Source organism: Myiozetetes cayanensis, unplaced genomic scaffold, assembly GCF_022539395.1.
Source record: "Myiozetetes cayanensis isolate MyiCay16 unplaced genomic scaffold, myiCay2020 scf1, whole genome shotgun sequence".
Classification (NCBI taxonomy): domain Eukaryota; kingdom Metazoa; phylum Chordata; class Aves; order Passeriformes; family Tyrannidae; genus Myiozetetes; species Myiozetetes cayanensis.
Window position 1 is genome coordinate 86,777,217 of NW_026086604.1, and position 23,246 is coordinate 86,800,462.

General features: G+C 41.1%; 2 protein-coding genes across 3 annotated transcripts in view; one reads left to right on the plus strand and one right to left on the minus strand.

Moving 5' to 3' along the window:
• Nucleotides 1-15,575, plus strand: part of SYCP2L (synaptonemal complex protein 2 like) — a 28,813-nt gene extending 13,238 nt beyond the window's left edge. Inside the window, exons 20-36 of the mRNA XM_050331010.1 lie at nt 338-383; nt 1,182-1,243; nt 2,765-2,813; nt 3,931-3,983; nt 4,770-4,782; nt 5,198-5,354; nt 6,462-6,511; nt 7,546-7,642; nt 8,052-8,143; nt 8,312-8,372; nt 10,106-10,237; nt 10,978-11,102; nt 12,179-12,273; nt 13,574-13,673; nt 13,753-13,811; nt 14,277-14,346; nt 15,516-15,575. Coding sequence (XP_050186967.1) covers nt 338-383; nt 1,182-1,243; nt 2,765-2,813; nt 3,931-3,983; nt 4,770-4,782; nt 5,198-5,354; nt 6,462-6,511; nt 7,546-7,642; nt 8,052-8,143; nt 8,312-8,372; nt 10,106-10,237; nt 10,978-11,102; nt 12,179-12,273; nt 13,574-13,673; nt 13,753-13,811; nt 14,277-14,346; nt 15,516-15,575 — 1,321 coding nt within the window. The remainder of the gene's footprint in view (nt 1-337; nt 384-1,181; nt 1,244-2,764; nt 2,814-3,930; nt 3,984-4,769; nt 4,783-5,197; nt 5,355-6,461; nt 6,512-7,545; nt 7,643-8,051; nt 8,144-8,311; nt 8,373-10,105; nt 10,238-10,977; nt 11,103-12,178; nt 12,274-13,573; nt 13,674-13,752; nt 13,812-14,276; nt 14,347-15,515) is intronic.
• A 4,529-nt stretch (nt 15,576-20,104) lies between these two features.
• ELOVL2 (ELOVL fatty acid elongase 2) overlaps nt 20,105-23,246 on the minus strand; it is a 49,725-nt gene continuing 46,583 nt past the window's right edge. For both annotated transcript variants that reach the window (XM_050314817.1, XM_050314903.1), the window contains exon 8: nt 20,105-22,860. In XM_050314817.1, coding sequence (XP_050170774.1) covers nt 22,732-22,860 — 129 coding nt within the window. In that variant the 3' untranslated portion in view covers nt 20,105-22,731. The remainder of the gene's footprint in view (nt 22,861-23,246) is intronic.

Here is a 23,246-nt window from a genome sequence, read left to right on the forward strand (position 1 = left end):
GGCGACCACACAACTGCCTTAGAGTTTAACTTCAGCTATGTAACTGGAACTCACCAAACATGAGGCTATTCATAACTGGGAACATGACGTTTGTGAAAGATCATATGACTTTGAATTCTCCTCAGCATCAGTAATAACTCTTTTTCCAGAACTTTGGAGGACAGAATTCCTTATAATTGAGGAGCTGGACTTCTGTAGAGCTACTGACTAACTTTCTTCCCTACATACCTAAACCATTGCTTTGATGTTAATTGGTGCAAGTTTTTTTCCGCTTAGTACTTCACAGACTTTTTGGTCTTGAAATGAACAACTCCCTCATGTGTCTTCTTATCCCCAGTGAGAAGCCCCTAGAAGAAGAACCCGGGGAGGAGGCAACACCAGAGGTATGTTTGCCTTGGGGCTCACCTGAATGAAGAGATACAGGGCAGGGAAGAGATGTTCTGGTGGAGTGGCAGAAGAAAGCTGGGATGGGTTGACCCAGTGATGCCGTTGAGCAGTGTACTGAGCCCATGCAGTTTCATACCTGACATGATATGCTGTTTAGCACCAGGAGTGAGCTGCAGAGGCAACAGCTACCAGCCTCAGTCTAGAGTGGCCCAATCAATTAATTCAAGCTCACTGGAGTGTATTCAGTACACACGCCCACCCCACAGCAGTGTGTCGTGCTTGTGTCCAGGAGTACAGTGCTGTGTGGGCATCCAGACTGGCTGTACGTGTGACAAACTCACATGTCACAAGACTTGCACGCTGTTTACAAGAGCAGATGTTTGCTTCCTGAATGGAACCGAGGCTTGGAAGCCTACAGACATGCTCATTCAGTTTTGTCTGAGCTCTAGTGACCCTCCCATGACAAGTCTAGTTTTAATTTTAGATTTTAAAATAAAATCACATATTTTTGTCCTGCCAGTTCAAATGCTTTGTAGCACTTGCCCACTGTGCAGTGAATTCAAAGCTTTTGAACCACTTTTTGTAACCCCACCCTCTTGGCCCCTCAGCTCTGGGAGCTCTTATACTCTCTGGCAGGGAAGAATTGCAAACAACGACTGCACCTGGATAGTACTTGCAGTAGAAGGAAGGAATTTTCCTGGCACACCTTATCTCTGCTTTTAGCAGGTTCTTGGATACAAACATGATTTCGGGTATTGTTGTTTTAGCTCCTGGAACTCGCTGCTTTTCCGAAGGATGTTGCCTGGGAAAGGAGAAACAGGAAAACTAGTTTGGCCAAGCAAAAGGCTGAAGGCAGGTATGACACATGGGCCCTGAGCCTGTGCAGAGACTTGTGTACCAGGCAACTTTAGACCATTTCTAGTACTCAGTGGGGGAGGGTGTCCCCATGGGGAGGGCTGTCTGAACAGAACAGACAACAAAACAAGCAGGAGGCTATGAAGGGTCACAACTTGTCTCAGTAGGACCCTTTGGGTCCCCAAAGTGATAAACACTTCAGAAGCTAACCCTAGTCTGCCAAAAACGCCCTCTACCTCTGTGATCCTATATCACATTGGCTTTTCCATTTTTCGTCGCCCAATTGTAATCCTTCCATCCTCCAGTGAGTTGAGTTATTGAGTATCAACCTCTTTCACAAATACATAAGCTTTGTTGGATGTTATCCAAGTATCATGTGTGCTAGGGTTTCAGGACAGTCTTTCTCTTCTGTCTCCTCTCATATCCAAAGCTAGTGGCACTGTGAGCAGGAGCACTTGAGGGTTTGGGGGCCATATGCAGTGTGTGGCACTGAAAGTCTGACACATTGCACCCTCCTCCTGCACTCTCTGCCAAGTGTTGTGTTTGACTTAATGCCTACTGCTCAGGTGGAAGAGCAAATGAACTGTATATGAAGATCTCTGCTCCTGTTCTGGAGCTTCTTTGGGGCTTCCTGCTTCAGCGTACCAACTCTTAGCTCAAAAAAACCCCACGAGTGATTAGATGAATTTTTGATTGATTGTACATAAGAGTAAGAAAAATTTACTCAGGACTTCATCAGGACTACAAGTTGTGTGTTTTAAGACCAAATAATTTGGTGCCACAAATATCGGTTTTAAAACAGGAGCAGCGTTGTAAAAGCTGGAGGTGAAGAGCAACTTAGTTCAGTCATTCTGCTCCCTCTAGTGTTTCCTCTGGAAATGAGCGTTTCCTTCCCTCGGGAGGCTTTGACGAGGAGCTGGGTTCTTTGGTTTTCCCGTTCTTTCACTAGTAAAGAGAACGTGTACTGTTTGTTGAGCAGTAGTTCTAGGGGTTTTTTTAAATAGTTACAATTTTGAGAAAGCAATAAAGGTACAGTTAAGTTTAAACGTTGAAAGACATGAAACTAAAACCTAGATATACACAGAGAAGTAATTAGAGAACAAACATTAAATATTGGAATTTTCTAAAGGAAATTAAATGGATTTCTAAAAAATGCTTCTGATACTATATTTCCATTATTTGTTTCTTCCTACCATGTACTCTTATTGGTGATGTGGGGAGAAAATATCCACTATGTAAACAGGGATAGACTATTTTGTATCTTTTGGAAATTTTGCTTAAAATAAGAGCTAAAATTGAAACAGTGAAAATCAAGATAGAGAACAAGAGAAAATAGGTAGGAAATGGCAAAGTATTTTTTTAGAAGCTGTGAAAACAGTCTTTTTAGTCATATAAAATATTTGAACCTGTAATGGGAGTGGGACACAAACAAACCACATTATCACCCCCATAATCTTAGTGAAGTTCTATAAGGTGATTCTTCATGACTGTATGTCACTTCCACATATATGTTGTCTTGCAGGAAGGAAGTCTTTGACTTTGAAAACTCAGACTCTTCAAGTCATGAAAAGGTAAAGTTGAGAACAGAAGTTGTTAAGAGCTGTTGCTGTGGTCCCAACAACACCTAACAGAGTAGTTACTTGCAGCAGGGGATATAGTTTGCTGCAGAAATGCCATAAGGATGGACACACTGTTACAGCAAAACAGACAGCTGGGAATCTGAGACTTTTTGTTTGTTTGTTTTTCTCTGTATAATGGAAATGGAATTTTTTTTTTTTTTTTTTTTTTTAGTAGGGAGAATGCTCATCACTGCTTGAGTTTTCTGGTGGGTAATGTATGACATCACCAATAGAAATCTGAACTGTTGCTTGAGTGAGGCCATGGGATATCTCTGTGATTGAAGGTCAGCCTTTGTGCTTTGCTGAAGATCAAAAAGAGATTGCTGAGCATGCACTTTGTACTCCTAGGCTAGACAGAAGGGACTGAAATCCATTTCAAGCCATTCTTTGTGAATTGGGAATCTCTGGTTAAAAGCCAGTCCTCACAAAACTTTTTTTTGATGTTCTACTTGACTTATATTTTGCACACCTTTTAAAAAAAAAAAAAGTCGCTTTGCTTGCTTTGAAACTTTGACCTGTGTGGATTTTCCCAGGAAATGTAAACGTGCTCCTGATGGCTTCCACCAAGGTGGCTCTGGCGCAGACACCCTTTGGCTTTCAGCCTCTTCCCTAGTGTGAGGGATGTCACTACCACCTGCTGCTAATGTGTGGCAATGGGTGATGAATAGGACACCCCAATTTTTTCTTCTAAACAGGACATTGCCCAGTCCTTGTTACTGCCACTGGGTGTCAGCATAAATCCCTTTTCTATGGCACCCTGCCCCGTATCCCAGCAGCTCTGTCCTAGGGCTGTCCAGGGACCGTGTTCTGTGTTTACACGTGCTACTAGCAGTGGTGTTATTGATTAAAATGATGTTTCTTATGACGCTAGTGCTTAAAATGAGCACTACTCATAAAGCAAGGAAAGGAGAAAGTAACTCTGTTTCAGACAACAAGTGTTTGTATATTATAATTTATGACACTGTTTCAATCAGCAAATCCCACTCCATTAAAAAATGAAATTTCCATGCTGGACTCTTGAGTTTGATAGATATAATTATGTAGATTATTTTATCTGCTTCTTTTTCAGGTTACTGAAGCCAAAGGAAAGATTCTTGGTCAAAAAACTTCACAAAATCAGAGGTACAGGATTATACATGCACCATTTATGAACTTTCTGCTATGTGAAAAAGAGTTCATAGCTTTTGTTAAGCTTTTTTAAGTTAGGATCAAAAGGGCTGTGTGATTTTTCTAATAGTTCCTTGCTTAACTACCACAGTATCTGTGGATGTTATTGGTTCTAATTTTTAAATTGTAAATGAGAATATGAAGGTGATGGGAAAGAACAGAAACTCCTGTCTACTTTGACTACAATAAGATTTTAACATGACTTTAAGTCTAAATATCATCCTTCCCTGATCATATGTGTAAACTACTGACTTCATTTTTGGAAAATACTTAAACTCCCTGCCTTGCTTTGGCTGCCTCCCAGTTATAGCAAGCTGCCAGGAACTTGCACCTCTAAGTATGTAGATTAATTTCCATTTTAAAAAACACTGATTTCTAAATATCCCTGAACTTCTACTTTCAAAAACCAAACAAAGAAAAATTTGGCTAGTGACTGCATGTTAAAGAGTTTGGTTCTTGTGCTGATCTCTCAAGGAGCCTTCTGACCCTTTGACTGTGCACCTTCTGTGGTGTGCTAGCATTAGTGTTCACTTGTCTAATTTGGGTCTTTATGTACTACTTGCCAGGACTTTTGAAGAAGACAACAAGAACAAGGAATCAAATCGGCTCAGGAGAAGGCAGGTAGGTTTTCTGTGCCTTTTCAACCATAGAGCCTTTGACTGCTGTGTTTGTCCATCTGCACAAATCTATTGCACCCTTAAAGAGACTGAATTTTAAACCTCACCCAGGGCAGAGGTGGAGGAATACGAGCCTGGTAGCCTCTAAATAGCCTGTTTGTTGCTACTGAAAGCAGTGCTCAGGGTGCACCATCACTGCCAGGGAGTGGATTGTCTGTTACATTTCCTCCCCTTTCCCCCTGCCCCACTGATATGGTGTTGGCTGCAGCTCAGGTATACTGTGGTTTTCCTTCTTGCAAGAGCACTTTTAAACCCAGGAAAGAGGGGAAGATGAGGAAGGAGGATGTTCAAAAACCCCATATTGGCAAAGGGCAATCATCTGCCTCTCAGTGTTTTTATTCTGCTGGTTTGACAGCTAAGGGGGACTATTTTGGCAGATTTCACAGCTTAAAATACTTTACATGGAGTAACTTGACAGTAGTTGAAGGGGAATGGCTGAGTGTCTTCTCAGTGAGCTGATTAAGCAGAACTCACTCTTAAATATGTCTTTAGTCCAGTTACAGGAAACATCTTTTCTCTGAAAGCAACAATGAAAATACAAGCACTGGTCAGAGTGAAAAAAGCTGGATCCTTGACTCTCAGCTACAGTCGATGCCAAAATCAGTTGACTATACCCGAAAAAGAACAAGGGTGAGAAGTAAATTGAAAGGTAAGTGCAGACCCCTATTGACACTTAGCTATGCATGATGTGCTGTGCTGCAGAAAAGCAAATGGCTGGTGATAGTTTGAGAGTGTTCAACCAAATTCTGATCCTCCAGAGTGGGAGGGAGCAGGCTCGAGGCTGACAGCAAGGCATGCCCTGAGGAGGAGGTGCATTGTGCACTCTTGTGCCTGAGCTGGGCTCTGGCTCTCTTTCCAGAGTGGTACTGAAATGTCTGTGTGGAAATCTGGCACTTAAACATTTGTGTGGGTGCAGCCCTCTGTGTGTTGATGGTCCTGAGGTCTGTGTTGAGGGCCCCTGAGTCCTGAGCTGATGGCTGTGTTGGTGCTCTTGAACACAACAGGAGGAAGATCTCTCTAAAGTTACCTCACCTCCTCCCCATAACTTTCCTCATCTCCCCAGAAACATGATTGACTCAGCAAAGTAAACCTTTAAAAAACTCACGGTTTGCAGCAAACTATGGCACTCTGCTCCCCTTTTTATACACTGATAGATCAGTTGTCCTCCTAAAGACAATCACTTTTGATTTTGCAAATCACTGATAGCATTCTCTGCTCAGACCTGACCAAGAGCAAACCTCCCCTGCAGCCTGCTCCATGGCCATCTACTGCTGTGACCTCCAAATGCAAACTAAATTGCCCTGAATGAGATGGAATGTTTCTGTCCCATGCATGGAGAATGATGTTTTCTGAGGTAGCTGTTGGATTCTGTGGGGATGAAAAGGCAAAAGAAAGTTGAGGTTGAAATTATCCTTTATACTGTGTTTCCTTGGGAGTTGTTCTTGCTCCAGTGTCAGCCCACATATCCTGCCTAAGACTTAGGGACCATCAGACAAGATGCTGAGCCCACCTTTTTTTATTGGCTACTCTGTATGAGAGTGAGTTGTGTTTGTTTGCATTATTGTATCTGGCCTTGTTAGAGAAAGGGCTTTGTGAGTAAAAGAGTGTTTTTTGAAACTTATATTAAGTTTTGTGGCATTTAATCTTGCAAATGCCCAGAAAACCAAACTCAAAAGGTTTGCATCGTGGCTAACTCAGGTAACAGAGTAAAGTACACACTTAATTTTGTAACCAGGTAAACTTTTTTTCCTTGCAGTGCTTCCAATGTCTTCCGCAAGTAGTGGCAGTGACCACGAGTCAAAGAAGGTAAGGTGATGTCATGCTTAGGTGTCTCAGATTTAAAAACATATATGTAAAATCTGTACAAATGAGTGACAATTAAATAAATTGGTGCTATCTTTCTTCTCAAATGTTCTGTTAGACAGATTTGTCTAAGTGTTGCTGAGACTGTATTGGTCTACTACAGGAGGTCTTAAGAGAACATGGGAAACTTCGTAGAAACAACTGTACCTGAGTCCTGAGTGTGTTGTCCTGGAATGATATTTACCTTGGACAAGTGAAAAATTGGATAGGAAATGCTTGATGTGTCACTTGTCTCGGATGATGCAAGTGTTACTCCACAGCTGCCTATCCTGCAGAAACCCCAGCTGACCCCTACAAGGCTGTGTCCCCATATTGTCCTCTGCCCTGTGTTGTGCATTGCCTTGTGAAAGCTCACATTCACCTCTGCTTTGCTGGCAATTTTCAGAGCTTTTGTTCCAAGCCCTGGTTCGTTCACCATCCTTCTCAACTTTGAACTATAGCTCTTGGAAAACTAACCATAGATTTTGTAGCAACGGAGGAGTTGGTAGATCAGACATACATCAAGCAAATAAAATTACAATTTAGTTATGTCAGGCTTCTCCAGTGCCCAGCTGTTAAATGCCATTTATCAAATATTTTGATTGAGGTATATATTTGAAATACAGAAAGTTTTGAAAAAAATCTCTTCAGAGTGGGTAGTTGCATTAAAAGCTTTTATTTTCCTCTGGAAAAATTTTCTTTACTCTCTTGACTATAATGAGTCTATTCTGCTTATCAAAAACATCAAATGTTTAGTCATCAGCTCTGATGACTAAAGGAAAAAGTGGTGCATGCGTTGAACTTCAGGACACAGGTCTCCTTCAGTGTTGGAGAGAGCCATCAGTATGTTAGGCATATTTCAAGTGTATCTCTGCTCTTAGTGTATTTAAAGAAACAAACCAACCAACAAAACCTCTCCCTCCAAAACAATAGCCCAAGCCCCTAGTTCTGTAGTAATATTTAAATAAAATAAACGCTTAAACTTTGTTTTGTTTCAGGAGGGAGAATCAAGGCAAAGAACTAAAAAGGAGACACTAAGGAAAAGAAGCAGATTTAGCACCAAGGGAGGTGACTTACCTACAGTGGATACTGCTGGTATCTCTATTTTAATCTGCTTCAATGCATTACCAAAGCTGTTTTGATATGTATGGGTCTGTACTTTTTGGGTTGGTTTTCCTTTTTGATTTAGCTGTTTGCATTCGCATTTTCTTCATAAGCATTCTGACTGGTGATATTTTTTGGAATGAGGGGTGAATATATAGATAGACAGATATAGATGCTCTTATGCAGGCAGAACATTAGCTGGGCCTAGTGAGAGGTGAAGAAAAGAGTTTGACAGCCACAAAGAAAACAGCCTTTGGACTGAGTTTGAGCCACCATTCCCTGCATGAGGAGATAAAGGAGAGAATGGAGATTTTTTTGTTGTTGTCATTAAATTGAGGTTCCTAGTCAATGCAGGATTCAACCTCTGTTGCCTTTGTCATTTGACTGATTTCTCACACAGATGAAATGCTATCAAAAGAGCCCAAAGAGGGTTCACTATCACCTGGTATGTCTGCCAAGGGCTATTCCAGTGATGCGGAGAAGGTCACACAGGTGCAGTATGCAGTGCTTAACCTCCTTCAAATCTGCTGTCAGGCTACTTCTCATCTAAAACCAATGCATCATGTCACTTTGTTTTCTATAACTAGGCAAGTCCCTGACAGCTTGCCTGCAGTACAGGTTGGATAGCTTCTTACTTTGTTTTCTTTCTCTCCTTTGAAGTTACGAGAAGCACCTGAAAATTTGACAAGAGAAGAAGAAAGTGCTAAGCAGAAGGACTCAGGTTTGTCATTCTCGATAACGTGGAAGGGTTGTTAAAAAGCAGAAAGGGGTGTTGTCAAAGCATTATCTGCTTTCAAAGACAAAATAGCACTGATTTTTTTTGAGATAATTTTTTGTTAAGTTCTGTTTCTCTATTTTGTATATTATGACAGATTATGGTAAGATGATTTTATATACATGCCTGAATTCATTGTGAACTCCTGAAATCTGTCCTTGATCGCAGGGGAACTTGTAGAGTAACTATGAAGGGCTGAGGATTTGCAAACTAGTGACCCAAGAGACACACAGAACATAATTTTTAATGATTTGAAAGTGCACTGCGACTTCAGTTTAAAAAGAACAAGTGTTTCTTAAAGTTGTGGACTTTCTTTCTACTTAAGAGAAGAGACATAGACCATTGCTATAAGCATTTGGTAAATGATGACTTGGGTAATGCTTATTACTCCTGTGGCTTTTTTTTTTGGGGGGGGGGAGGGGTTGGTGACTTAAGATAATTTATGTAGATTCAGTTTCATTTAAAAACTAAGTCAAAACTGCAGCACAGTCTCTTTGTAGTTGGAAACAACCAAACTTCAAGAAAGTTGAGCAGCAATGGATTGTTTTCATATTAATCTTCTCAATACTGATGTAGTTTTGAGAGACTGTCTTAAAGTTATTGCTGTGACTATGAATCAAGTCACTGAACAAAAGCATCCCTTTTCTCATGACCTGGTTCTATTTGTGTTTCCAATATATCTCTTACTTGTCCTGCATTTTCAGAATGCACTATTGCTGCATCTGCTTAATATTAGGGGAAGATAAGTGTTGAAGATGCTGAGCGACTTGTGTGTTTTTTGTTTGTTTGTTTGTTTTTTTAATTTTTTTTGTTTTGTGTTTTGGTTTGTGTATAACCTTATCATTGGACAGGAGTTGATACCATGAGAAGGCACAAGTAGGCTTATGCTCAGAAATTTCAAGTGTCATCTGTGACTGTGTTTGACTCTTTTTTTTTTTTATGAACCCAAAATCTCCTTAGGATGCTTCTTGTGGTCTGACTATCCCCCTTGTCCTGGGCCCCCACCACCTTCCTTTCTATCCTATGGAGACTCCAGAGTCATGGCTGGTCAAACAGACATCTCACCAAGTTGAGAAAAGTGAACAGTGAAACAAAGGGATTTTTATTCTTTTAGGCAAATTTTTCTTAAAATACAGTCTTTAATCTCCCTCATCATGTTTCTAAGGGTTTTTCTGAATTAAAACCTATTGTATGGCAATGCTAGTGAAGCTGCAGAAAGGTGGCTGCAGTGTGGTTAAGCATTTTTCTCCTCTATTGTGTTTATGCATGGGTTTCGGTTTTGTTTTTTTCTTATTTTTTTGTAAGGAGAAGCTGGAATCAGCTTAGTAACATAAACAGATTGCAATATTTGGTTGGAAATGTGAAGAAACTGGACAAGAGTTTTTTTATGGTTAAAGTAACAGGTCAAGAGAACAAATGATCTTTAAGATGGAGAAGTTGTTACTTTCCAGTTATCTGCATAACACTAGGCAGTCTAGTTGCCTGCTTTAGCAAGCGAAGTTGCTTGCTAGTGAAGTCTTATCCTGTCCTGTACGTGTGATTTCAGACCCTAAAATGAAGTTTCTTGCTTTTCTGAAGCGTTGGTAATTCCAGTGGTGGTTTCTGCTTGAGCAGGTACTGTCATGTACCTCATGAAGAAGAACTGATCTTTTCTGAAATATTTTCTCTTATCCTCCCAGATATATTAGAAGGCACTGTCGCAAAAAAACTTAAAGTTTCCAGCTGGGAGACAAATCATGCATCTTCTGACACTAACTATAAACCAAGGAAAATTTTTGATTCAGTAGAAGAGGAAGTGGAGATCAAAAAAGGTAAAGTCAGGTTGGCAATTAAGGTGAAGTGTTTAAATGCTTTCAGCTTTTCTTATAGTAGAAATCATAGTCATATGAAAGCTTGAAGAGATGTATCTGTAGCAAGGCTACCTTCTCCAAAGTCCAAAATTAACAGAAGGTGCATATTGCATCACTGTCATTGGAACTGTATGTAGAGGTGTGAAGGAGGAAATTTGGGTTCCACTCAGTAAGCTGCTCAATGATGTCCACACTTTCTAGTCTTCCTGAATTGTGATTGGGTAGAGCTATTAAAAAAAAAGACAAAAACAAAAAACAAAAAACCCAGCAAACATGGGAGTTGGGAAAAAAAAAAGGCATGCAGATAATGTAAAAAGAGTAACTGCAAAACATTACTAACTCCAAACACAAGGGGGTTAGACTTTCTTTGCAATGACTAAGTAGAAGACAGGAAAACAGTGGTGAACTCCTTTTTTTTTTTTGATTCCTTTGTGTTGTGCTTTTGCCTCACTATCTGTAAATATACTGGTCTACGTGTTGCTCTATTGTGCCTCTTGTTCCTTGCTGCTGACAAGTATTTCTTAGTGGAGTTTGGGGCCAGTTTTCCTCCTGCCTGTGAGCTCTAGAAGAACAAGACTCAAATTCCAACTCTATAACAAAAGTTGCTGCTCACACGAATGACAAACCCTTCCATAGCAGGAAGGCTTATATTCCAATATACCCTCCAGCATGATGCTAACTGGTCATACACTTCGTCCTAGGTCATGAAATGGATGATAGTGTGGATGATGTATTTTTTTCTAAGATGCAACATGAAGACTTCAGTCACACAGGAGTGATTACTGCATTTGAAACCTTTGTTGACCAAATGAAGAAACTGTTCTGGGTAATGTGTGTTCTCTTACTGTGTGTGGCAATTTTTATTTTTTTTCAATTATGTGAAATTACCTTTGTATCTCCAGAGGAGTTGATGTAAATATCCCATATGTATTTTTTTTGCCCAAGATCAGGGCTTTGGCTGAAGTGTTTGTTGGTCTGGAGCTCTTGGAAGTATTCTACATAACCTGTGTATTCTGAGAAATGTTACAGGGAAGACATAAAGGAAGCTTTAATTAGGTTTTTCCTTCTCTTTGTCTCTACATGTAGGTTGGAACATCAGACTTGGTTAGGCATTTTAAATACTTTCCTCAGAGGGGAGGGATTAAAGCTTTTCGAAAGGTAACCCAGTGTAGTGGCAGTGTACCTATGCTGGAACTGTGGGTCATTTTCCTCATGATGACATATCAAAAATAAAAGAACTCCCTTTTGGGGCACAGAGCAGTTTCGCTGAAATGTAAGACCAAGCAACTTTTTCATTATGAAAACCAGAAAGCAATACAGGCTGTATGTACTCACTAGAACATGCATAGATACATAAGGAGGTGTTGGCTGCACAATTTGTAGTGAGCTGTCTATTCTTGGTTCACTCAACTATATAGACCTACTTTAAAAGCAAGCAACCAACTGCTGCTGTTGATTTAGCTATAACAAGTAATGTGGACATTAAACCAAGGCTGAAGGTGGTTGCATTCAGAAATCAGTTAAGATTAAAATGCACACCGCCTGTATAAATGTTGACCTGAAATAGTGCTAACAAAGACCTGGTTTTGGGCAGCTGTTAAGTGTGTTGAAGCATAGGTGAAGCTTGCCTCTTCACTGACTGGATAATGTGACCCTGACCTGAAGTTTCCTGGGTTACACAGGGGCTTGTTGATGTAACTAGTGTGGCTGATTGAAACCAGTTCATATTTGTAGTATCTATGTGTCATCTCACTGCTGTTTAAATTTGACCTATGATGGTTTCTTCTAAGCTGAATGGCAGCCCACAGAGAGGTTTGCAATCCAGGGAAAGGTTTTGCGAACTAGACTTATAGTTTTTGACCTGGGGCATTGCCCATCCGTAATGGTGCATCCTGTGGCTAGACCCGGTACAAAAGGATGGAGATCAGCACACAGAATGCCCTGAGGTCTTCGGAGAAGAACTTGTCTGCCCTGCTGAACCAGATACACGAGTGCAGGTAAGCTGTCTGGTGCTGGCTGAAAACAGTTTCAATTTTGTGTAAATTTTGATTGATATGGAAAGCAAACCTCAAAGTCAGCTACTGCACTTACGGTTTGTAAGGCAAAATAACTTCTGTGTATCCCTTTTGTTTGTTTGTTTTTCTACACAGAAAAGTTTCAGAAGTGTAGCTCCTGAGATTGATCCTGATTTTTCCTGTAGAGGGAGAGTGGATGGATTATTCAATGCAAAAAGCAAGCTTGAGTTACAAGCAGTTGATGAAGCAGTCCTTGGACTATCTTCTGGTTGTCATCAGTGTTCACATATCTGTTTAAAAATTCTCTTGTTACACCTTTGTGTTTCTGTTTCTAAGTTGTTTAAGAAAGAAGTCAGATTCTGCTTTTCTTAATGAAGTGAGGGAGAATAAAAGGGATCTGTTATAGACCCATTTCTGTAGATTGTTTCCATGTGTATGAAATAAGTACCAGAAGTGGGCTATACAGGCATTCAACATCTTGGGCTTTAAGAAAGTCATTTTGCTTTATAGGTTGTCAAATTTCTCAGAAGATAGACAAAAAACCCAATTCTAATATTTGTGGATTTATTATAAGTGAAGTACAAGCACAGACTAAGAGGTAATAAAGTCTATCAGGCCTCTGTATCCACTACACAGTCAGTTTACAGGATTTAGAACAAAGTAGTATGAAATAATAGCTCTTAAAGTGAAAAATTCCTAGTATCAATAGGACCTCTGTGATTTCAATTTGCTTGTTGTTAAGGCACATGGAGGAGTTTGAGTTCCAAAAGAAAAAAATAATGTTTTGGGGTGGAAGATAAGAGTTGATGGCAGTGAGCTGCTGCTGTGTTTTGATGTTGCTAAATAAGTAACCTGGATCCAACCAGAGTCACAGGATAGTGGAGAAAGAGCTGTGCCAAATTTGTCCTACCACACTGCCATGGGAATAGTGGCAAACCCAACTGAATAAGGGTGTTGCTGGTTAAGGCTTAGAAATTGATGGCATCCTATGACAACACTGAGTATATCAAATCCATGGCAGGAAAATCTGTTGGAAATTGTGTCAAGATGGAATTGTAGAATGGTTTGGGTCGGAAGGCACCTTAGAGAATTCTTCAGCTTGGGAAATCTCTGCTGAACTTCCTGGAGGCTGGAAGAAGTATTTGGGAGGCAAATCTGCCCCATGTAGTCCAGCAGGGACATTTGCTTCTGCCTAAGTTAGACTTGGTGCTGAAGGGGTTGTCGTCCACCTCGTGTGACTGCATGTTCAAGTGTCAGACTTGTTTCTGTTCTCCATCACTAGGCTGAATAAACTTGACACCTTCCAGAAGATTGTTGTTGACGAGCTTTCCAGTCTTGAGAAGGAAACTCAAATTTTGGCAAACATGGAGAAGGATGCAGTGGTGAGTATGACTTCTTGTGTATCAGCCTAGTGAGGCACTCCTTCCCAAGTAACGGGGGTTTCCTTTGCGTCTCTTTTAGGACTTCTGGAATGCACATCTGCTCAAGCTGAATTCTTTCTGCAACCAGCAAAAACAGAGGTACATCTCTGCCAGCTGTCTTGCATACTCACAAGTCCTTTAATGGTCATAGAGGGCATTATTTAGGCTGACAGTACTCTTGCTGGTACATGAAAAAGGATTTTAAAACCTGTATGGCATCTCTACTTGGTGTCCATTGACAGAGCCTTGTTGAGGGTTTTCAATTGGAACTAGAGTGCAGTGAGGGACTCTGTGTGGGAAGCTGTGTGGGAGGGTACATACCTCAAGAGACCCATATCAGGATCTGGAACAAGGTGCAATGAACTTCTGGGATGTGACTTTATCTAGAGGTCAGAGGAGGTGAAACAAGATGATCATTTCTTACGTTAAACATACTGTTGATGCAAATGCTGGGTAAAAAGTTGCAGTTCTCAGACTTATTTTTAATGGTAAATATCTGTTCAAATTTCATCAGTAAGTACTAATGCTTCACAGAGAAACTAGCCAAGCTTGCTTTTCTTTCAGAATTGAGTCTGTTGACTCAGCCCTGGGTGAATCAGCGAAGAGTTTTACCAACAGTATCCAGAATACAACTGTATGTACATGTGATACAAAAGCTGTGTGGGTAGTGGACTGAGCTCTGCTTAAGTGTTGGAAGTGAGAAAATGAAACTGAATTCCTCAGAGGGGAAACCTGTGTTTTGGGGGGCTGGTTCTTTGTGGGACCTCTAGTCCTGATGCATGGAAAGCATTGAGAAAGCAGTGTTTGCACAGTTGTGAACTAGGGGAAGTGGTAAAAAAGCACTTCCCTAAGGGAGAAGGTAAGGACAAAGGCTATCAGATTGTGATGTTTTTCCAGGGTTCACAATTTGGGAATTTGTTCATCCTAAGGGTGTTTCCTGTGTAGCTAGTGATTCTTAGTGCATTTGCCCTTGGAGCTGTGCATCCATGAAAACCTGTGGCTAAGAGCTCTGGAGTCAAGCAACACCCTGCATCTGCTCTTTGGGTCTGGCAACTTCTAGCCTTGATGCCTTCAAGTTTGATTTCTAAAAAGCAATTTTTTTCATTTACTTTGTATCCTGATTAAATATCTGTTGAAGTTCTTAAACTCTTCAGAGTCTAATCACTAACTTATGCCCTTGTTTGAATTTGTAGTTAAACTGAATATTTTGCTAACTTAGATACAATGCTTAGTTTCTATCTGGTTCACCCCATCACATGGGCGTGTCCTTTTTCTACTGCTGCTGTTCCAGCTTTTAAGCACAGATCTGAGGGCTTTGGGAGTCTAACAATCCTGCAATAAGAGCAATGGATTACTATGATGTGTGTGACATCATGTGTCTGCACTGCATAGGACTGAAGAAAACTCCCTGTGTTGAAGGAACAATGGTGGTCACCCCAGTGCACTGGGCATGGCATTTTAGAAAAGATGCTGAAAAACAATGGCTTGTTTCTTTTAGCTATTAAAGCTGGAATCCTGAGCCTTTCCAAAGGGAAAAGTTTCCATTATGAGCATTGAGTTGCTGAGGGACACAGGTGCTCCTGGAGAAGGACACTTTGAAAGAGAGCAGGGCTGAGAAAGGGGCAAACATGTCATGGGAGCTGCTTATCCTGCAGCACTTGTTTGAGGGTAGGTGCTTGAGAATTAAAAGCTGAGTCTAAATGTGCCTCCAGGACCTTTTGCAGTTTCTTACCTTGTACTATTTCAATGTTTGCACAAACTTTTGAAATGCTTTCTTACCCTTTATTTTGTTCTTCCCTGCAGCATGAACACCCAGTGAAGAAGGCAGAAGAAAGCAATGTGTTTGTCATTTCTTCTGACTAGCAAACCCCTGAATTCATTATTGCTCTTAAAATTTGAGCACCTTGTGTATGCAGCACAGAGAAGATAGTTCTGTGAAGGATGTCAATTTATTTTAAATGGAAAGAAAAAAAGGGGAGGAAAAACCATCAACGTTGAGGTGTTTTTTTTTTTTCTAAGAAGAATATACACTGTTAAGTGATCCAGTTATGATCTCTGTGTTGATAACTTTTTCTGAAAAATTGCAATATGGGTCCATTAAATATAAAAGAAATTTTAAAAATTATCTAAAGATAATGATTTGGCCACCAAACGGATGGATATACTGCCTTACTTTAAGTGTTCTGATGATTGGTACTAAGTAAAATATTGTTTGCATAGAATAACAGTCTTGTTTCCTTCAAAATGATGCACTGTGCATGTCTGGAAAGGGACTCTGGAGTCCTGTGTACCTTGCATGGGATGTGTTAGGCATAGCTTTTCCTAGACAAAATACCAATAAAATCTCTTGAAAGCAAGAACAGATAAACTATGCTCTTTAATATTGTTCTATGCTTTGACAGAGTTCCCCAGATGATATTGCTCTTCACACACTGTTGCAGACACAGCATTAGTGCTAGGGCACCGTAATGAATTTGTGGGAACATGCCATGTTTCCAAGCTTTGGGTTTCTATCTGCTTACCCTATAAACCAACCTCAGAGTGGAGGGAGTCATCCCTTGCACGCAATGTACTTTCATAACAAAAGCCTAAACCCTGACAGGGGTTTGTTTCACCCCTGAAAGAGCAGGGTGATGCTGTTCCTTCTTGACAAGGTCATGCAGGGTAGCACCTGCACAGAGAACAGCAAGAAGCTACTGTTGCTCTTGCTTTACCATTTTATGCTTATTCCTTTAGCTTAAGTACTCCTGACTGGAGTTGGCATGAGATGAAATTTGTTTATCCACATCAAGGAGTGGTTGGTGCTTTCTTTCTGGGATGGTTTAAAAGAAAAGACTGCTTCAACCCTGCCCTTTCCAAAGCTCCAGATCCACTGGTCTACCCTCTCCTATTCACAATGTTAAAGGCTGTAACCCTGATTTCACATTCTCTAATTTGCATTTGTTTCTTTGCGGTCTGGCCCTGACTCTGCTGCATCCTCCTGCTGCTTCTCAATGTCTTTAAAAAGTCTTTACAGCTCCTCTTTGAATCTAGGCTCTCAAAGCACTCAGCCACAGTGACTTTTGGAAGATGAAACATTAACTTCTGTGAACAGCTCTGCTCTTGTCTGGTAAAACTCTTTAGTTTGGCATCCCAGTAGCAGAATTTTCAGCATGTTCTGTCCCACTAGTGTGTCGGTATGCTGTGGTGCTACCAGAAGTGACATTAATCAAAATAGGCTTTAAGATATCAGCCTGAATAATCCGAGCAGGTCTTCCTATTGCCTGGCTGTACCTGGCCCTAAATTTGTGGCTCTTACTACCTGAGTAGTCATGCAAGGTCCTAGCCCTAGGGGTGTGATAAGGCTTGAACTGCCCTCTTGCTTCTTATTGTCAACCAGAGTTCTCACTAATGAAAGTAAAGGGATGCCTTTTGTAATGTTGCTTCCAGTACCAAGGTGAGCCTTCTAGTAGTTCCCACGTAAATGTCTATGTTCCATGGTTTTATTTCTCATTACCTGGCCAAATGTGATGATGCAACCAGGTCTATTAAGGTGTTTGATGAGAACTAGACCTATGAATTGAGATGAGCTGGCCATATTGTGGATGTTCTTATATACTGAATTCTGCAAAGCCACAGAAACAGTGTTGAAAATTGAGAATTCACACCCCTGGGGCATGTGTCATCATCTTTGGGGTGGATGTTGCCTTGGCCTCTTTAGGGCTGGCTCATCTACATCTCCAAGGGGAAGGTTTGAAATAGGAAGAGGGTGGGATGGGATGTGTCCCTCTGGTTTAACGTTCTCTCTTTTTTCAGGTTTATTTTAATTTTCTTTTCAAACCACAATAATGATTGGTTTTTTCCGTATCTGAGGTGTTTGGATTCATTGTTCTCTAAGTTCAAACTGCTAAACATTTAAGCTGTCAGCACAACAAAGTAGTGTGTAGCAACCCTTGTTTTGCTACATTTCCTCCCTCTTCATGTGTGCTGGCAGAATGGGATGTCATACCACTTAGACACCTTCTACTCCTGCAGTTCTCTTAAGAGAACTGCAGGAGTAGAAGGTGTCTATGCCTTTATATGAAACATTTCAGCTTTTGAGCTCAGTGAGTTCCAGCTTGGTAACCTGTAAACTGCCGGAGGTGAAAAATTTGGAGTTTACTGATAGTCTTTCCATTTGTAGTCAGTAGCAGTACTGTTTGGAGACAACATCTGGGACAGGAATGGCTTTTTCTGACCTTGAACAGTCCATCTCATACAGCTTCCTGCATTGTTGGGTCCATTAAGCATGTTTGAGCCTAAACCTGCTGAAGGTCTAAAGTGGTAATTTGGTTTCTATGACAGACCTGTAACTGGGTTACCATATTTCCTTTTGGAAGGCAGGCAGTTGACCTTGGCCAGGTTTCCTTTGCTTTCTCGCTTACACTTTTAAGAGTGTTATTAATCCAGGTGTTTCTTTTATTTTCTTTCTTTCAGTGCAAATAGATATAGCTCAGCTTTCAACCTGTTCAGTTTCCTTAACACTTCTGAGCCAGAACAACAAAGAGGATGTGGATCCTGAGATGCAAAAAAGTGTGCATCAGGAAAAAAACCCCCGAGAAATACAAAGTGCACGTTAAGGACAACTGCTTTATGCATTTTAAGCTCTTAACAGAGTTAAATATTAAACTGGTTATAACCCCTGGTATCTTTATGCTGTACCTCTTTAAGGGGGTGATGCTGTGCCAAGTGCTTGTTTACCTACACAGTCTGTACCAGCGCAATGGTCCATCCAAGGTCTGGAGGGCTACAGTTACCTAGTGTCAAGGCTGCTCAAAGCCAGAGAAAAGGATGTCCTGTGTGGCTGGAAACAGGCAGAGGAATTGTGTGTCTGTGTTTGCCCCGACCTCGGAACAGCTTGCCCTGCTTCTCAGTAAGTTGTGCTGATGTTGACTGGAGCACACTGGAACAGTCCTACTTCTGCAAGGAGTAGGACTGTGTCTTTTAGACTGTGTCTAAAGGAGTAGTGCACTGGAAAATAGACATGTTTCTATGAACAGCTGAGAGCTCTTGTATACTGGAGCCAAACACAGCAAGCTGGTCATACATTACAGGGTGACTTTTGTTTATCGTGAGGAAGAGTTGAGAAAGTGCTACTGAAAATCAGACTGTGAGAGAAACCTTGTAGAAATGAGTCTTGGCACTCTACAGCAATTGGATTTATCTTCTTTCATTTCAATGTTCCCGGATTGGTCTTCAGTAAAGCTCATTCCTTCTTCCTCTTCCTTTAGGAAGTCATCATCATGGCTAGGCTTCACGAACAAAGATTTGAGAAGGGCTCTATCCATGCTTGCTACAAGCACGCTGATGGCTAAAAAGGCCAATGTGAGATAGACAAGTCCGGTTGCAGAAGGCACAGCAGAAAGACTCCCCAGGTGATATCGATGAGACACGATTCGTTCTGCGTTGTCTTTTCTCCTCGAGAGTGATCCTGCGTGTGTTCTCAAAAGCAGCAGCAGCGTTATAGATGGTGTGTCTCTAGGCCTCCTGATTGGAGGCCAGGGTAGACCAATGGTTATGATCAATATGGCCAAGGCTGAGGGATTGTTTCAGGGAGTCCTTGTATCTTCTCTTCGGGGCTCCTCTCTTGCGGCAGCCAGTGGCAAGTTCCCCATAGAGCACAATCTTAGGGAGGCGGTAGTCCTGCATCCTGGAGACGTGCCCTGCCCAGCGCAGCTGTGTTCTCAGCAGCATGGCCTCAATGTTTGTGACTGCTGCCTGTTCAAGGACAGACGTGTTGGTCACATAGTCAGTCCAGTGGATGTTTAGGATCGTATGGAGGCAGCGCTGATGGAAGTGTTCTAAGGGTCGCACGTGGTGGTGGTAAATGACCCATGATTCAGATTGGGAAGTCACTAACATCCAAAAACAGTGAATCAAACTCAGTAGCTTTCTCCTTTACTTCCCTTTCCCCCCATATATACCCTTTGGTGAGCCCAAACTAGAAGGATCAAGTGTTTGCATCTCTTTTCCCACGTTTGTATTCTCAAGCTGAAAGAAGGGTTATTTTTGAGATTGATTTCTTCATTGTCTCTCCTCTGTTTAGTATCACCAGGTTCCAACTAAAAGCAATCTGAGAAATAAAGGATGACTTGATAGGTAAGTACAACCTTTGAACAAACAAGTTATTGCAGTATTACCTTTGTTCGAAAACCAAGTTTTTAGTGGTAGCGGGACAAAAACTACAGGGAAGCTTTACATGAACACCAGTAAAGATGGTGTGTAAAGTTGTCGAGGCTGTTTCTCGGACTGAAGTGAATGTCCTAAGAACTTCCTCAAAAAGTTTGAGAAAACCGTCTCAAACAGTTTGAAAAAGCAGCCTCAAATAACCACTTTCCAGCAATCTGATGCCTTAAAGAGGAGTGGAGACAGCCTGATAGTAAAATTTGTTTATTTACAGTGTTATGTGTTACAGGAAAATCAGTTTAAAAAGTCAACGCTTCTCTTTCTTCAAAGTTGCGGCATTTTGAAGATGTTAAGACTTATCTCAAGAATTTTAAAACATACCTGATTCCAGCCTTCCTGGCTGCTCTGGATCTGCAAGGTGAGACCACCTCAGGTTTTTTTCCTTTTTTTTTTTTTTTTTTTCTTTTTTCTTTTTTTTTTCCCCAGCCCTTTGAATTTCAAGTAAGGCATTTATTTATTTCCTTTTCTTTTGAATGAGGTTTCAACAACAAAAAAGACAATATCTGTGGGTTTGATTGCTCTAGTAAACTTTGACACTTAGTGTGCTGATGCTGTTCACCTTGATAGTCAAATGCACGCTTTGCCATCAAAAGATTATGGACTCCACTCAACCTAAAATCTGTGCTCGGCCACATGACCCTTTTGTTGCCTGCCTTAGATGAATGCACTGTCTTGTCAGCCCTTTCCAAGTCCTCTGCCTTTACCCCAGTTTCCAGTATCAAGTTGATATCTGCAGAGCCCTGAAGCTTTCCCTTTACTTTTGGCCATGTAGAACACCTTCAGCAACACCCACAAATTTCTTACAGCTTGGGAGTTTTACAGTATCAACCAGAAAGGCCTGCAAAGCAAAGGTTCTGGAAAGGCTAATGAGAAATAGTATATGCATGCAGTGTTCAGGCTTTGTGAATCTTTTTTTTTTTTTTTTAAATTGCTGCTTTCCCTCTTTATTGAATGTTAAATAAAGCAAAACACTGACTTTCAGACAGTGAAGTTTTGTGGCTATCACATTCAAACTGAACTCTGACCCAAAACACCCTTCTTCATGCCATTTTCTCCTCTTGCTTTTCCTGGACAAACCAACCTGTCTGTTCTTCCCCCTGTGCTGTACCACTTCCTCAGCCCTTTTCCTTTTTGTCTGTGAGCCTGCATGGCTGTAGTTTCTCAGGCTGCTCCTGGCAAGGTTGGCTGCCCTTTGTCCGTACTGCTCCCTGGGAAAAACCTTCCTCCTGTCTTTGCACCTGCAGTCTTCAAGAGCCCCTGATGACAGATCATTTAAATGATGGTATCAAAAAAGGGGATAACTGACCCTCTAGAAGTGGAAAAGAATTGGAGAGCACAGTTTGGGAAATCCTCCTCCACACATAGGCCCTCTGTGGCCTTTTGGTCTCTCTGTGCTGGCTGTGCGTGCAGTTTGTTCCCCTCCTGCCCTGGGACCCTTCAAGGTGACAGGAGTGAGAGGATGAGTTTCTGTTCTAGAACTGCTTCATTCCAAGGGGTATCCTGGGCTGGGTGACTTTGGCAGGTGGCTTTTTTTTGAGAGAATTTATACAAATGAGAATGGAAGTGACCACAGTTACTTCACTGTGAAAAAATGAGAGAGGAAAAAGGTCTGTGTTTATTTTCAGCAGAGAAATGGAGTGGGCTAAGTGAGAAAAGGGTGAGGGCAGATCTACAATGTCAACCTTGGGTATTCTTAATTTCTAACCATTCAAGGGGTGGGGAGGGGAAAATACAGCTAACTGAAGCAGCATGGAATGTGACAGGCTGTTGTGAGAGAGACGCTTTTATAACTGCAGACAGTAAGTATCTCCTTGCTTTCCCTACAGAGGATTGTGCCTCAGTCCCATCTGTTTCTCCAGTCAGAGACCTTAGTATAATATGCTTTGTTCATTGCTCAATCCACTTTTAAGATTTTCTGCATCTTCCAGCCTATTAATATGTTGCATGTCAGTTTGCTTCAAATTAGCAGTGTTTGTATAGGATTAACTTGTACGCATTTACACTCAGAGGATTTATCTTCCTTAAGTCGCTAAGCTCCTATTTCTTTCAACATCCATTTACTCAGAACTCCTATTAATTTAGTGCATCCAAAGTGACTTGTTTTGCTCTGTGTTCAGAATAGGATACTGTGGGTAGTTCCAAGGGCTACCAGTCCAGCCCCCTGAAATAGCAAGCTTCTGCCAGCCTTCCTGGCATTTCAGTCAGGTTGCACATATGTCAAGCAAGTTGAGTGTGGTGCACATGTGTCTGTTAACTATGGGATGGTGGTCCTGGGCTCTGCTCTCTGTCATGTTCTTCCCTAGGCCTCCCACAGGATCAAAGGGCTCCTTGCTGGTATCTACAGGGAGAGAATGTGCTTTGGGGAATGGCTGGGAAGAAGAAAAGAGGGGTATGGTGATGGAAAAGGTATGATTCTCACCTTTCTCTCTGCCCTCTTTATTTTCCTGACCTTGGCCACCTCTCACGTGCACAGAAAGTGCTCACTGTGTTAGTCTGAATAGAGTCCTAACCTTTTGAAGGCATTGATGGATTTATCCATCAAGTGTTTCATAAGGCGTTTTTGTGTCAGCATTAGAGATCAGAAAGGTTTTCTTTTTCATATGAGAAAGACCTTGGCTTTCTTTGTTCTGATGGTGATCTTTGACAAGTAATCCTACTCACTTTGTTAAAACCTAAATAACAGTACATTAATAAGTGTCTGGTACAAAGAACTGATAAATGTAATCAAATAGGTTTTAAGCTAAAGTTTGTAATTCAGTCTTTTTTCTTCTTTTTTTTTTTTTCTTTTTTTAGGAAAAAAGATCATAGGAAACACTTATTGTGCCTTCTTATTGTTCTGGAATCCATTGACAGCAGCAAAGTAGTCCTTATGAAAACCATTCTTGATTTCTGTTGTGATAGGGGTTTCCTTTATAGCTGTTCTTGAAGGAGCCTTCCGGTATGTCTATAAAAGCAAAATCCAAAGTAAACACTTGGATTTATTTAGTGCCCTCCCCAAACACTACTTATGGTTAACTGTAAATGGAGCTGTCTGGTGTTTGTTGACGCAGATGTATATATTTGCTTCAGACTGCACTAAGGGCACTGTGCCCTTTTCATTGCTGTGGGTGATGTTACTTTACTAGTACTACTGTAATACTTGATGTCAAAAGAAATTTCAAGCCTTTAAACTAAAAGCTCTACGTATTCAGGCAGGCTGGAACAGTCTCTGCTAAACGAGGTTGAAGTAAACAACACAGAGTTGTTTGTTTCTTTTTTTCTAAGGAGGGACAAAGACTCAAAAAGTTATCCAACAAAGCAAATTCAAATCTCCTAAGTACTGAATGTGGT